Below are 16,135 nucleotides of genomic sequence, written 5' to 3' on the forward strand. Positions count from 1 at the left end.
CTATTACTGCTCTATTACAAGAACTAAAGCCAGATATCCCTATTGAACATTTAGAACTGGACAGAGTACACAGAGCCCTCACAGCCAAAAAGAAAGATGGACCCCCACGTGATATAATCACAAAATTTCATTATTACAGAACGAAAGAACAAATACTAATTGCTGCAAGAGAAAAAAAGGAACTTAATTTTCAAGGACACAATTATCAAATTTTTGCTGACCTATCCCAACTTACTATTACTAAAAGACGATCCATGAAACCCCAACTAATGGAACTGCAACGCCACAACATTATGTATCAATGGGGCTTCCCCTTTTCAGTCAGATTTAACTACCAAGGTACAATTTACAGAAGCAGATCAGCAGATGAACTACAACAAACCCTTTTAAAATTAAATCTGACAGAACCCACAAGCAGCAACACTCCCACACGCAGAAGAATGGCATCATCTTCACCTTCAGGCAGCACCCAGAAAATTTCAGAACAAAATGGGAATCATCATTCTCACAAAAGAGGCCGTTATGCCACATCATCCATGGACCAAGAAGATTCAATGGACTGACATCCTAATTCCTGATATCTCTTCATTTATTATACTAAGAGATGGTTCTCTATAAAAAACCTATATTTATAACTGAATGTAACTGCATTCTTATAGTCACACACTGTGTGGGATCATGTTACATTCCAGTTATATTTCTTATTACTTCTGATTCATATAGCCTTAGAATATAAAAGTGAAATAAGGAAATTCTTGTTCAGTTATATATTATCAGGTAATAACAATAGATTTATTACTTTTTAGGACAAATATGTTCAATAATCCAGAAGTAATGGAAGCTTTTTCTTTCTTTTCTTAAAACAAATATATTATTACCTAACTAGTTCCTAGAATTATGTTTTTGTTTATTCTAATCTGAAGCAATACAACCTCAATTTTATGAGTTAACATATCTAAACAGTTGCATATGAATAAAATATGTAATTGTTTACTCTAAAAGGGTTAAAATCCCAAAATAATTCAAACTATCTTCATCAATACCAAAGTTATTAACAGTACCTTTCTAACTGAATTATTTAGCCTAGGGCAAGACTAACCATATACAACCACCCTGGAATAAATAATTTCAACAAAAACTATATTCTGCACTCCAACTAATGAAACATCATTTTGATGTCTTTAGACATAGCACTTCTCTCCTGTAAGCGGAAGATCCGTGTACCCCCATTAGCCCTCCTCATTCTCCCAACCATATTATGTGGGAGTGTGACGAAGGCACTTATTCCCCTGAGAGAGATATTTATTCTCTTTCACGGGTAAATTGTGATTACTTGCAAAAAATAATTTATACAATGTATCATCTAATCTCATATGTTTTTTGTTTACTCTTTACTCCAGAATTCACTGGTTTATTTTCTATCTATTCATCTCTTCAGTCCACACAGGTTGATCTGCGCAGTCAGCTCTGCATAACAAAAAGTAAGTCAAAACTATTTGATCTATTGCCATGGCACCACTGAATATACTTTCCCTGAATGTTCAGGGAATAAATGTCCCTCAAAAAAGGACCAAAGCCTTCCGTACTTTCCATAACAAGAAGGCTCACATAGTATGCCTCCAAGAAACACACTTCACCAAAGATTCTACTCCAAAATATATTTCTCCTTTTTATCAACAAATTTACACGGCTTCTGCCTGTACCAAGCAAAGGGGAACTCTAATTGCATTTCACCGATCCACACCATTCACCTTATCATCAGAAATTAAAGACCCAGAAGGTAGATACCTGATACTCATGGGTTATATAATGGATACAGCAATCACGGTGATTTCCTACTACGCTCCTAACAAACAACCTACACCATTCCTCTCACATTTATTACAAGTGATTAATACACACAAAATAGGAACAGTGATAATGTGTGGGGATTCGAACCAGGTCCTCCTCCCATTTCTAGATAAATCACCTTTTACACCATCCAAAATAACCTCTAGATTACCTTTTTCTCAACTTCTTTCCAAATACAATCTGGTAGATTCATGGAGAGAAAGTAACCCAATGAAAAAGAAATTCACTTATTTCTCACACCCTCATCAAACCTTCACCAGAATAGATCATATTTTTCTAACAATAGGAATGATACCAGAAATTATTGCATCAGATATAATTCCGATTCCGTGGTCTGACCATAATGCAGTATACACTACTATAGCCTCAGCCATACCAAAAGCGCATGACCCAACGTGGTACTTACCGGACATAATGCTCAAACACCCACTACATCAGATGGCCATTGAACAAGCTTTAAAGGAATACATATCAATTAATAATACAACAGACATCTCCCCAATAACACTGTGGGAAGCTCATAAGCCTGTCTTGCGTGGTACAATACAAAGACAAATGGCACTATTTAAACGGGAACGCAAAAATCTAGCAAAAAAACTAGAACTCAATTTTAATGCAGCCTACATATCATTTCAAGATAATCCATCTCAGAGTACAAAATCTCATCTGGAAAAATCTAGATTGGAATATGATCTATTTCTCACTGAGTCAGTTGATAAATCCCTCAAACGCTCCAAACACAATTTCTACATGAATACAAACAAACCAGGTACATATTTGGCTCGGGCATTAAATTCAACTAACAAATCTTTCAAACCAATACGTTTGAAATTATCAAAAAATGTTTACACTTGTAATCCAGTTAAAATAGTCCATAAATTTCACTCACATCTCGCAACTATATACAAGACAAACAATGAATTTAATCCTACAGAGGCTGAATCCTTCTTCTCAAAAATAACCTTACCTGAGTTATCTCAGAATCAAAAAAGCAGTTTGGATGAGCCTATAACTATAGATGAAGTTGCTAACGCCATAAAAGACCTAAAACTTAACAAAAGACCAGGCCCAGACGGCTACTCGGCTTTATACTATAAAACATTCTCAGAAATACTCTCTCCCATTCTCACTGAAACTTTTAACAAACTTCTAGATGGACATTCTTTTCGGCAAGAAACACTAATGGCAATTGTTTGTATGATCCCAAAACCCCTTTCTGATGATACTTCCTGTGTGAATTATCGGCCCATCTCTCTGTTAAACCTCGATATTAAATTATTAGCAAAAATAATAGCAAAACGCCTCAATAGCATTATAGGAAAATTAATACATAGAGATCAAGTAGGCTTCATGCCAAATAGACAGGCAGGCGATAATATACGCAGGGCAGTGTTATTGGCACATATTGCTAAAAAAGGAAAATCCCTTTATGTTTTCTATCTCTCGATATTAAGAGGGCATTTGACACAGTATCCTGGCAATATATGCAATATTCATTACAAAAATGGGGTTTTGGACCCCACTTTTTAACATGGATCAAAGCATTATATAATAAACCCAAAGCCTATATAAAATATGCTGGATACAAATCTGAAGCCTTTAATATCGAAAGAGGTACCCGACAGGGTTGCCCATTATCTCCCTTATTATTTGCCCTTATACTCGAACCCATGGCCCAATACATCAGAACAAACCAAACTATAACTGGCATTGAAGTAGGAGGTATTACGCACAAATTATGTATATTTGCAGACGATATATTACTTTTTCTATCATCACCACAGGTCTCTGGTCCTAACTTAATACCAGCTCTTGATGGGTTTGCAGCCCTATCCGGCCTTATGATTAATCCTAAGAAATGCCTAGTGCTTAATATTTCACTCACAAACATGGAATTGATCCCGGCTAGGGCTGCACTCCCATTCACATGGGCAGAAAAATCAATCCCATATCTTGGAATTCATTTAACAGCATCTCATTCGGACTTATTCTCAACCAATTATCCTCCTGTATTAAGACAGATCACAAATCTAATAAAACAATGGTCGCAACTTCCTTTATCCTGGATAGGGAAGATTAATGCAATCAAAATGACTATTCTACCCAAATTGCTTTATCTATTCAGAGTCCTCCCTATTCCAATTCCTTCCTATTTTTTGAGAGTAGTACAAAAAAGAGCAACTTCGTTTATATGGGGCTCTTCTAAACCACGTATACCTATACACACACTACATCTTCCCAAAAATAAAGGAGGCATGGGATACCCTAATTTTACTAACTACTACAGAGCAGCACATTTGGCCAGTCTGTCCAAATACCATGCAAAACAGGAAATCCCATTATGGGTATTTATAGAGGCTTCAGAAAATGACCCTCTATTAATATCAAATTTATTATGGCTTGATCCTAAAGACCGCTTTAAAATTCATAATCCCATAACTAAACACTTCTTATCTCTCTGGGATAAACTAAAAACCAAATATCAGTTACAATCTCCACACAATCCTCTCCTTTCTTTTATCAGAAATCCGGCCTTTTATCCGGCATGGATCTACCCAAATTCTTTTAAAGCTTGGACAACATCAGGCATTCAGACACTAAATGACTTCATAGCATCTAAATCATTCCTTTCATTCCCATCGCTTAGAGAAAAATATGATCTACCAAACTCTGAGATATTTAGATATCTCCAAATCAAAAATTTCTATGCACCATTCCTAAAGGGGGATACACCATTATCCCAATTATCCATTTTTGAATCAATCTGTACAAAAGATCCATTTGCTAAAGGTACAATTTCATCACTTTATAATCAATTATATGGAGTAGCAAATCTTAATAGACCCTCTTACGTTCAGAGGTGGGAGGAGGACCTGGGACGAACTTTAGAAGACACGGACTGGTCTAACATATGGCTCACATCTAAGTCATCTTCACCCAACATCTTAGCACTGGAGACAAATTATAAAGTCCTAACTCGCTGGTACCTTGTACCCGCTAGAGTGGCAAAATATTCACCTAATACCTCAGCTCTTTGTTTTCGAGGATGCCCAGAAATAGGCACATATTTACACATATGGTGGACATGCCCAGTAATCCAAACCTTCTGGAAGGAAATCTTCCTGATTGCATCTAAAATATTTAAAAAAATAATACAACCAGATCCATATTTAACTTTACTTAATCTAAAACCGGAATGGTTAACACTCTCTCAATTCAAACTTATGATCCAACTAATAACGGCTGCAAAACAAACAGTGGCCAAGGCATGGAAATCTCCTACATTGGTACTAGCAGAAACAATTCATAGAATGAATAATACAATGTCCCATGCTAAGATGGTAGCCATCGATCAAAATCAAATTCCAAAATTTGAAAAACTTTGGCATCCTTGGATAAAACAACAGTTCCTGTCAAACTTCAATGACTCTGTCCTGTTGCCATGGTAACAGATTAAATGACTTACAGAGACACCCATTCTAAGGCTTCAAAGAGAACTAAAAAGAATAATAAACTGACGAGCGGGACAACCTTGTGGACCATACCTCTACCTTTCAACCCTTTTTCTTCTTTCTCTTTCCTTTTCTCCACCTTACGATTAAAGCTCATTATCAGAATTTATTTGACCTATATACACTCTACTTGTAAACAATATGTATAGTAGGTATAAATCATTTAAATACCTACAAAAGTAACTAAGGAAATGATATATATCTTTAATTTAGGTTTACGTGAACCCAATGTTTAATATTTGAAATTTCATGATATTTACCTATATAAACCCCACTGTAAAACAATGAGCTTACTTTATAGATCCTTGTAAACTTACTTTATGTATCTTTATAACATTGTATACTCAATAAACTTCTTTTGACAAGGAAAAATTTTGGCATCAATAAACTGTTGCAAACTGACCATTAGCCATTTATGGAGGTTAGACATTTATATGTCTAAGCCTGAATTTTGGCATGCCAGCTTTTACTAGGCACCTTTATCCAGTTGCCAACTGCCCCATAGCAGATTTACTATAATGCTACTATACTGGATCACACATATATATAAATATAAATATATGTGATCCTGCACCTCCAGGTATCGGGCGCGAGTGCGTGCCGCCGGCGGCTCGTTCTCACTGTGATTTTACACAGCGGGAGCTGATCAGAGGGTCACGCGGACCCGATGTCTGCTGGCACACGGTTATTATTCTGTACACCGGCAGAACGGCAGTCTGGCTATGTGAACAAGGCAGATTGCTGTTCTGTCAGTACAGAAGGCATTGATCCTGTGTTTCTGTAAAGCAGGAACACCGATCCATGCCTTCCACTAGTAAAAGCACCTCCCCCCTACACTGAAACATTAGCTAGGCACACATTTAACCCTTTGAGCTCCCCTGATGTTAACCCCTTCCCTGCCAGTGCATATTTTTAGCACTGATCACTGTATTAGTGTCACTGGTTCCCAAAAAAGTGTCAATAGTGTCAGTTAGGTGTCCGATTTGTCCGCCTCAATATCGCAGTCCCACTGTAAGTCGCTGATTGCTGCCATTACTAGTAAAAAATAAATAAAAATATCCCATAGTTTGTAGACGCTATAACATTTGCGCAAACCAATAAATTTACACTTATTGGGATTTAAAAAAAAAAAAAAATACGTAGCAGAATACATATTGGCCTAAATTGACGAAGAAATTAGATTTTTTACATTTTTTAAATTGAATATGTTTGGTAGCAGAAAATATTTTTTTTTTTCAAAATTTTGGTTGTTCTTTGTTTATAGCGCAAAAAATAAAACCTGCAGAGGTGATCAAATGTCACCAAAAAAAAGAATTTGTGGGAAAAAAAGTACAAAAATGTAATTTGGGTACAGTGTCGCATGCCAGCGCAATTGTCAGTTAAATTAACGCAGTGCCGTACCACAAAAAATGGCCTGGTCAGGAAGGGGGTCAAATCTTCCCGAGGTGAAGTGGTTATAAGAGTTAAGGATTCCTTGTAATGTCTCATTCGTGGTTATGTTATTTTTCTCACTAGTGACTGTGGAATGTACTCTAATGGGATTCTTTCACATCTACCTATATACAGTCTTCTTCTGTTTTAGATATTAGTTATTACATTCTTAGCATGCACTAAGTCATTACTGTATACTGTATGTTCAGGGGAGGGTTGGCAGCCTTAGGCCTAGGGGGCGAGTCCAGTCAAGTGGCCCATAGGGTGGCAAAGTGATGGGCCGGGGAAAACAGTCTAAGGTTTTCCATGATCACAAAGATGGTGGGAGGACAATGTGGCCCCCCAGGGCCCCTGGCAGGGGCTGACCGGCAGCTTTTGGCCCAGGGGCAAGTATAACCCAGAGGCCCAGTGACTCGGCCCCACGCTCCCTCTTCCCTGCCCACTCTTAACTCCCACCTGCCACTTTCGTCATCCATGTAAATTTACCTTTTCATTGCCAGAGCTGTTTTTGAATTTTTTGCACACATGTTTAAAAAATAATTTTAGGCTGAAGATTACACAAAACCCCCAAACATTATATATTTTCTGAAAGCAGACACCCTAGAGAATAAAATAGTTATAGTTCCAATTTTTTATGTCACACATTTTTACCACAGATGTCTAGGAAAACGCAAAATTTCTGTAAAAAAACGCAAACAAATGCAATAAACTACCCACATTTTTGTTAATATATAAAAGACTAGGTTGCACCGAGTAAATATATCCCACATGCAACTCCAAAGACATGCTGGTAGGTTAATTGACTTCTGTCTGAATTGGCCCTAGTATATGAATGTGAGTTCCTCCTCTTCCATCCTGCCTCCCCCCCTCTGAATGACGTCACGACGGGTGGGACCTGGAAGCTCCTGTCAGGCAGAGATCCCTGACAAGGAAGTGATTGATGGTACACTTGCTGGCCAAGTGCAGGAGCGCACCCTGCATATTCCTACCGCTTCGCTGCAGCTCTGGAGGCACAGCACTTTCTAGCAGAGGCCGGCGGCTGTACATAGTGCCTGGCCCCTCGCTAATCCAGCCCAGAGTGCGGCCTTTTTACCAGGCATCAAAGCGGCCCGGTGGGCGATTGCCAGCCTGCCCCACCCCCCCAACCCTGGCCCAGTCTGCCCCTGTGTATGTTTGACCATTTGTGTGTGTTTAGGCATACTGTCTGTAACCAGTTAAGCGTGCTTTACATATCGGATAGGCTTAGTACAAACTATTAAAATGGATTTAAAGAAACTATACACTTTTGTCAGCCTCTGGGTGGAAAGAAGAAAGTCATGCGTTTAAGTGGAAGTAAACTCATCAATTTACCTATTCATAAAACAGTTACATGCAAGGCATGCCATGAATGATAACTGTCACAACAGTTTATTTTCTTAACCAAATTTTCAAGCCACCAAATGGCTGGAGTCATAATTGATCACATGTGCAGCACCACGGCAAATACAGATCAAACAGAGGCTACTATGGTAGTTTCCTTCACTGTAAAGTAGTGGTCTCCAAACTGTGGCCCTTTGCTTGCCTTTATCCGGCCCTTGGGGCACTTTCTCTCCTACTGATTTGATGCATTATTCTTTCCACTGACACCAACAATAAGGTGTCATTCCTCCCACTGACACCAATGATGGTGCACTATTCCTCCTACTGACACCAACGATGGGTCACTACTCCTTCCGCTACTACCAATGATAGGGCACTATTCCTTCCACTGATGCCAACAATGGGGCCCTATTCCTTTCACTGACACCAACGATGGGGCACTATTCCCTCCACTATTACTAATGATGGGGCACTATTCCTCCCACTGACACCAAAAATGGGGCACTATTCCTCCTCATACTAACCACAGGCAATATGTGATCTTTCTACTCCCAATGACCACAAAGCTTGGAGCGTTGTTTGCTCCCAATGACGCTGCGGCATTGTTTACTTCCATTGGTGACAGTCTGGCCCCTCTAAAATCTGAAGGACAGTAAACTGGCCCACTGTTTAGAAAGTTTGAAGACCCCTGATCCACACCCATAAAGATACCACCATATCATAATTTCCATCCATAAAGATATCAAGATATCATAATTTCCATCCATAAAGATATCAAGATATCATCATATCTATCCATTAAGATATTACTTAATATGAGGCCATTACTGCCATCTATATGGGCTGTAATTGTGAAAGATCCAAACTGTGTTCTGTTGGGTCAATAGACAATACATTAAAGTGATACACAATCAGCGAGCCAATCACAGAAGCAGGAAATTATATTTCTGGGGGTGTACAGAAATGCCTAAAGGTTGCCATATTGCATTGAATTTTACAGAAAATGACAGATTGAAAAGGAAAGGTCATTTTTAACCACTTGCTGACCGCAATACGTATGTATATATATATATGCTGTGGTTTGCAAGTGGTTTACCGGGATTATGACTGAAGATATTGTTTTTTACACCCGGCGGCTGGCTTTCTCATGAGAGCGTTCCGAACAGGTCACGAGCCGTTTCCGCCAATACGCCTGAGAAATGATCTGACCGTGCCGCCAGCTTTGGCAATCAAAGAGTAGATCCACTTTGATCACCTCTATGGTCTTGGAGGACCAGAGTGACGTCATGACGTCACTTCCCGTCCAGGCGAGTAATCAATGTTTGTTTTCAATTTTTTAAAAATTGTTTTTGATCGCTTTTAAAAGGGAAAGGAGAGATCTGAGGTCTTTTTAATCCGAGATCTCTCCATAAAGAGGACATTTCATCCTTATTTCTATTACAAGGGATGTTTACATTCCTTGTAATAGGAATAAAAGTGATTAAAAAAATAAAGCAATGGTGTAAAAATAAAAAGTAAAATACATAATAAAAGAAAATGTAAAGGGCCCTCATCTCTCCGTGCTCACGCACAGAAACGAACGCATAGGTTTTCATTGTTCTTCCTTTCTCCATTGATCCCCCAATATTCTAATAACGAATACAAATCAGTACTAGAGAACAGCAATAGGCAAGCTGAACAGACAATGGAGAGTGTCAGCTGTACACTATGAGCCTCAGTCCGCGCTAGGTGCCGCCAGAGGGCGCTGTGTAGTAGGTTGACGCTCTGACCAGTGAACGCTCGTATCGTTGTTCCTCCTCGGGCCGGGGCCGTAGATCGGTATTTGTTGTCCTGGAGCCAGGTCTGTGCGCCGCCGGGGGGGATGGCGGAGGCCGGGGTGTCGGCTGCTGAGGTGGTGGCTGAGACGAGGAGAGTCGGTGGTGGGGAGGCCGAGCCCCGAAGTCCCGGGTGGAATGAGTCTCAGTTACGGTCCTATCAGTTCCAGTGCCGACAGATCCCGCGGCTGCAGCACTCTGACCCCAGAGCGGAAGAGCTGATCGATAACGAGGTGAGCCCTCTCCAGAGGAAGTGTCCGATCCCCTCTTATTGTGTGTGGGACCCTCTGATCACCTGCTGTGCCTAGTGCCATGGAGAGGTCACGTAGTCCAATGGGGGAGGGGAGGACGTGCTGTACTGGGGGCAGAGGTCAGGGAAGGGTTACCAGCTGGGTAGGGGGGTCCATCCAGGGGGCAGAGAGTGTGACAGGTGGGTTATTAGCAATGGGTAGAGTGGAATAAATGGGCTGCCAGATACTTGGAGCGCAGCAGATGGGTCATCAGGTGGATGTAGTGCAGCAGGTAGGTCACCGACCCAGTGGTTAGAGCAGGTGTGGTCAGCTACAAGGTGGGTAGAGTAGAATAGGTGGGCTGGCAGACACTTGGTGAGAGACATGGTCGGTCGGAGCATGGCAGGTGAGCATTAGGTTGGCTGAAGCACTGCAGATGAGTCAGCAGGTGGTTGTAGCGTGGCAGGTGGGCCACCGACCCGTGGGTTTGAGTAAGGCAGGTGGGCTGGCATACACAGCGCAGCAGGTGAGAGACTTGGTCGGTCGGAGCATAGCAGGTGAGCACTAAGTTGGGCGAAGCACTGCAGATGGGTCACCAGGTGGTTGTAGCGCGGCAGGTGGGCCACCGACCCTGTGATTTGAGTAAGGCAGGTGGGTAGAGTAGAATAGGTGGGCTGCCAGACACTTGGAGCGCAGCAGGTGAGAGACCTGGTTGGTCGGAGCACTGCAGATGGGTCATCAGGTGGATGTAGTGCAGCAGGTAGGTCACCGACCCAGTGGTTAGAGCAGGTGTGGTCAGCTACAAGGTGGGTAGAGTAGAATAGGTGGGCTGGCAGACACTTGGTGAGAGACATGGTCGGTCGGAGCATGGCAGGTGAGCACTAGGTTTGGTGAAGCACTGCAGATGAGTCAGCAGGTGGTTGTAGCGTGGCAGGTGGGCCACCGACCCGTGAGTTTGAGTACGGTAGGTGGGCAGAATACAATAGGTGGGCTGGCAGACACAGCGCAGCAGGTGAGAGACTTGGTCGGTCGGAGCATGGCAGGTGAGCACTAAGTTGGGCGAAGCACTGCAGATGGGTCACCAGGTGGTTGTAGCGCGGCAGGTGGGCCACCGACCCAGTGATTTGAGTAAGACAGGTGGGTAGAGTAGAATAGGTGGGCTGGCAGACACTTGTAGCGCAGCAGGTGAGTGACATGGTTGGAGCATGGCAGGTGAGCACTAGGTTGGAGTGCAGCAGATGGGTCACCAGGTGGTTGTAGCATGGCAGGTGGGCCACCGACCCGGTGGTTTAAGGCAGGTGGGTAGAGTAGAATAGGTGGGCTGGCAGACACTTCTAGCGCAGCAGTTGAGAGACATGGTTGGCAGGAGCATGGCAGGTGAGCACTAAATTGGGGCGAAGCACTGCAGATGGGTCACCAGGTGGTCGTAGCGTGGCAGGTGGGCCACCGATCCGGTGGTTTGAGTAAGGTGGGTAGAGTAGAATAGGTGGGCTGGCAGACGTTTGTAGCGCAGCAGGTGAGGGACATGCTCCGTCGGAGCATGGCAGGTGAGCACTAGGTTGGAGCGCTGCAGATGGGATACCAGGTGGTTGGAGCGTGGCAGGTAGGCCACCGACCCGGTGATTAGAGCAGGGCAGGTTGTCTACAAGGTGGGTAGAGTAGAATTGGTGGGCTGCCAGACACTTGGAGCACAGGAAGCGGGCCCACCAGGTGGTTATAGCGAGACAGGTGGGTTCACTGGGTGGGCAGAGTGTGGCAGGTGAGCTACCAGAATAGAGCACACCAGAAGGGCTAGGAGGTGGTTGGAACAGTGTAGGTGGGCCACCAGGTGGTCAGCATGGGCAAGGCGAGCCACCAGATAGGTTAGATTGTAGCAGATGGGCCATTAAGTGGTAAAGCACAGCAGGTGAGCTACCAGGTGGCCTGCCAGGCACCTGAAGCATGTAATAGGTTCAGTGTTGTTGGGAGCTCTGTAGTGGGAAAGCAACCTGATGACTTGTCTGGGGCAGAAATGTACCCAATGTATGACGTGAAGGGTTAGCTGGGTCATCAGGGTGACCTACGGTAGTTAAAATGATTGTAAAAGATCACCTTGTAAAACAATCCATTCAGTTTAAAATAGAAATGAAAGGGAAAACATTTGTGTTTAGATATAAAAAGAAATGATAAATACATTTCCCCCCCTTTTTTTTTTTTTTTTTTTTTTTTTTTTTAAATACGTCATTACATTCCCTCTGTACTCAGCTGCATAAGAGCTGGGCGAGGAGACACTGTAGCACAGTGGTCATCAACCCCGTCCTCAGGACCCACTAACAGGCCAGGTTTGCAAGATAACTGAAATACATCACAGGTGATATCATTTGCTGCTCAGTGATTGCAGTATTCTAGTCTGCATTTCCCCAAGGTAATACATAAAACCTGGCCTGTTAGTGGGCCCTGAGGACATGGTTGATGACCACTGCTGTAGCACACTAAGCTTCTCAGTGAAAGGCTGTGTGTGGGGGTGGGGTTGTGGTCAGGACATGTCTGATCATTGGAGGAGAGCAGACTGAGTTCCTACACACCTATATAACTGACCACTCTGTGCTACCATACCTAGTGTGGTCAGTTATTAATAGGAAAGCAGCGGGACTAGCAGGAACACCAGGAATTTCATACAAAGAGAACAGGATACTTTTCATACCAGTACATGTTACAGCAGGCACATATCAGGAATATGAAATGTTGGGTTTTAGGTTCCGCCCATCCCTGCAAAAATTAAAAGCCAGCAGTTACACATACTGCAGCTGCTGACTTTTAATAATAGGACACCTGCCTGTCCTGGAGTCCAGCGATGTCGGCACCACAGCTGATGTTTCCTTAACCTGTCGGGTGCTGCCGCCGCCATTGCCAGTAAGGCTTCATGCTGGGTCCCTACTGCGCATGCGCAAGGCACCGCTGTGCTCTCCTACTGGCCAGGCAGCGGGGAAAGCCGCCGACATAATTCGCCGTGACCTGGACTCCTGGAAGTGGGGACAGGATACCTGTCAAAGACAGGTATGCACTCCACCCCCCGAAAGGTGCCACATGTGGCACCGGAGGGGGGAAGGAGACAAATGAGCGGAAGTTCCACTTTTGGGTGGAACTCTGCTTTAATGCTGCTTATTTGGTGTAGTAGGGAAGTTGCATGGTGTGTGGAAGTCATCAGATTATGGCCAATGCTTTTTACAGACTTGTGTTTAGTTTATAGAATGTCCCTCTGTCCATATAGCTGTTTGGTTTCCTTGTAGATTGTTTTGTAGAACACTGTGGTGCTTGGATTCAGATCCCAAAAGGGATTTTGGAAATGAACTCCTTCACGGTAGAGCTGCAGGATTCTGGCTAAAATGAGAATGACAATTTTTTTTTTTTTTTGCTTAGAATAAAGATCACGATTCTCACGGCGTAACATCATCTTTCACATTACACACAAAATTTGGGCTAACTTTACTGTTTAGCTTTTTTCTTTAACTTCATTGAAGTATATTTTTGCTTTTGAAAGACCGCTGCGCTAATATAGTGTGACATTAAATATTGAAACAACCGCCATTTTATTCTCTAGGGTCTCTGCTAAATATATATATATATATATATATATATATATATATATATATATATATATATATATATATATAATCTTTGGGGGTTCCAAGTAATTTTCTAGCAAAAAATACTGGTTTTAACTTGTAAGCAACAAGTGTCAGAAAAAGGTTTAGTCTTTAACCACTTGCCGACCAGCCGCCGTCATTGTACTGTGGCAGGTCGGCACGATTTCACGAGCTATTATAACTGTACGTCGGCTCCTTTTAAGCGGGATAGCAGGCGCGAGCGCGCCGCCGCATTGCAGGGATGCCGATGCTCCTGGCCGGCGGTTGCGGGCACGAGAGGCAGAACAGGGATGTGTGTGTAAACACACACATCCCTGTTCTGTGAGGAGATGCAGATCGTGAGTTCCTAATAGCTAGGAACAATAATCTGTCATCTCCTATAGTCAGTCCCCTCCCCCCACAGTTAGAACACATAATAGGGAACACAGTTAAGCCCTTGATCGCCCCCTAGTGTTAACCCCTTCCCTGCCAGTGACATTTACACAGTAATCAGTGCTTTTTTTTTTGAGTAAACCAATCAATATAGGCTTATTGCGATCTTTATTACCAAAAATATGTAGAAGAATACATATCGGTCTAAACTGAGGAAAAAATTAGCTTTTTTAAAAAAAAAAAAAAAAATTGGGTATATTTTTATTATAGCAAAAAGTACAAAATATTGTGTTTGTTTTTTTTTTTGTCCTCTCCCGTTTGGCTGGATGCCAAGTGAGAAGAAGGTGGGCCCCCACTCGGCTCCATAGCATTGACTGGCTGAAGCAACGTCAAACGTCACTTCCGCCCAATACTATTAAAGGAGAAATGTTGTTTTGTGTTTTGTTTTTTTTTCAAATGACTTTTTTTTTTTTATTGCATTTTAGTGTAAATATGAGATCTGAGGTCTTTTTGACTCCAGATCTCATATTCAAGAGGTCCTGTCATGCTTTTCTTTCTATTCCAAAGGATGTTTACATTCCTTGTAATAGGAATAAAAGTGGCCCAATGTATTTATTTTTTTTAAAAGGACAGTGTTGGAATAAAAAGTAACATTTAACTAAGGAAGAAAAATGAAAAGCGTCCCCACGAGCTCGCGCGCAGAATCGAACGCGTACGTGAGTAGCGCCCGCATATGAAAACTGTGTTCAAACCACCATGTGAGTTATCGCCACGATCGTTAGAGCGAGAGCAATAATTGTAGCCCTAGACTTCCTCTAACTCAAAACTGGTAACCTGTAGAAATTTTTAAATGTCGCCTATGGAGATTTTTAAGGGTAAAAGTTTGTTGCCATTCCACGAGCGGGTGCAATTTTGAAGCGTGACATGTTTGGTATCCATTTACTCGGGGTAACATTATCTTTCACAATATAAAAAATAATTGGGCTAACTTTTTATTGTTGTCTTATTTTTTTTAATTCAAAAAAGTGTATTTTTTCCAAAAAAGTGAGCTTGTAAGACCGATGTGCAAATACGGTGTGACAGAAAGTATTGAAATGACCGCCATTTTATTCTCTAGGGTGTTAGAAAAAATATATATAATGTTTGGGGGTTCTAATTAATTTTCTAGCAAAAAAAATGATTTTAACTTGCAGACACCGAGTCTGAAAAATAGGCCCAGTCCGTAAGTGGTTAAAAAAAGGGTGCCAAACCCCGGTGATCTTTGATCTTACTTCTACTTTGTATTGAGAAAATGAATAAAACAGCTCTTTTTTATGCATAGCGTACATTTTGACACAAAGCCTCTTCTAGCTCTCTAAAGGAGCAGATTAATAAACAGCACCCAATATTGTGCCCTTTCACAGAGCCAGTTACTACTGAAGACAATTATTTTGGTCATTGTAAGAAAAATAAAACAAAACAAACACACAGGGTATACAAAGGTTGAGAGGATAAAAAGGAATGGGGGGATCAATGGCTAATAAAATAAGGGTCACCTGATAGAAAAAAATGGTGGCGTGATCTCATGGAAAGACCAAGGAGATAAACCCCCCCCCCCCCCCAAGGCCTTTGGGTCCGGGGATCCCAAAATGGTTTTTGACTTTGATCTTATTCGGGTCGTCCAGGTCGATCCCTGCCTCAGAAAGGTTGCCTACCTCTGCTTTACAAGGTAGTGCTGTTGGCATATTTGTAACCCCCTGACAAGTTTGCTTTAATGTCCCTAGTCTTGGCACTGGGGCATTTTAAATTCCTTTGCCACAGACCTGGCTGCTTTTCTGCTCATCTGGCTGGTGTTTTTGGAATATATAATATGCTGTCATGTCTAATTCTGTACACTACCTCCAGCAATACAGAATGGAAACTATGGGACAGAATAGAGTTACTTTCCAAAAAATGGCACA

General features: G+C 42.0%; 1 protein-coding gene across 1 annotated transcript in view; it reads left to right on the forward strand.

The window, feature by feature from the left end:
• The first annotated feature begins 9,870 nt into the window (after nt 1-9,870).
• HIF1AN (hypoxia inducible factor 1 subunit alpha inhibitor) overlaps nt 9,871-16,135 on the forward strand; it is a 46,740-nt gene continuing 40,475 nt past the window's right edge. The window contains exon 1 of the mRNA XM_073596589.1: nt 9,871-10,200. Within this exon, the coding sequence (XP_073452690.1) occupies nt 10,015-10,200 (186 nt within the window). The 5' untranslated portion in view covers nt 9,871-10,014. The remainder of the gene's footprint in view (nt 10,201-16,135) is intronic.

This window comes from Aquarana catesbeiana, linkage group LG08 (genome assembly GCF_042186555.1).
Source record: "Aquarana catesbeiana isolate 2022-GZ linkage group LG08, ASM4218655v1, whole genome shotgun sequence".
NCBI lineage: Eukaryota > Metazoa > Chordata > Amphibia > Anura > Ranidae > Aquarana > Aquarana catesbeiana.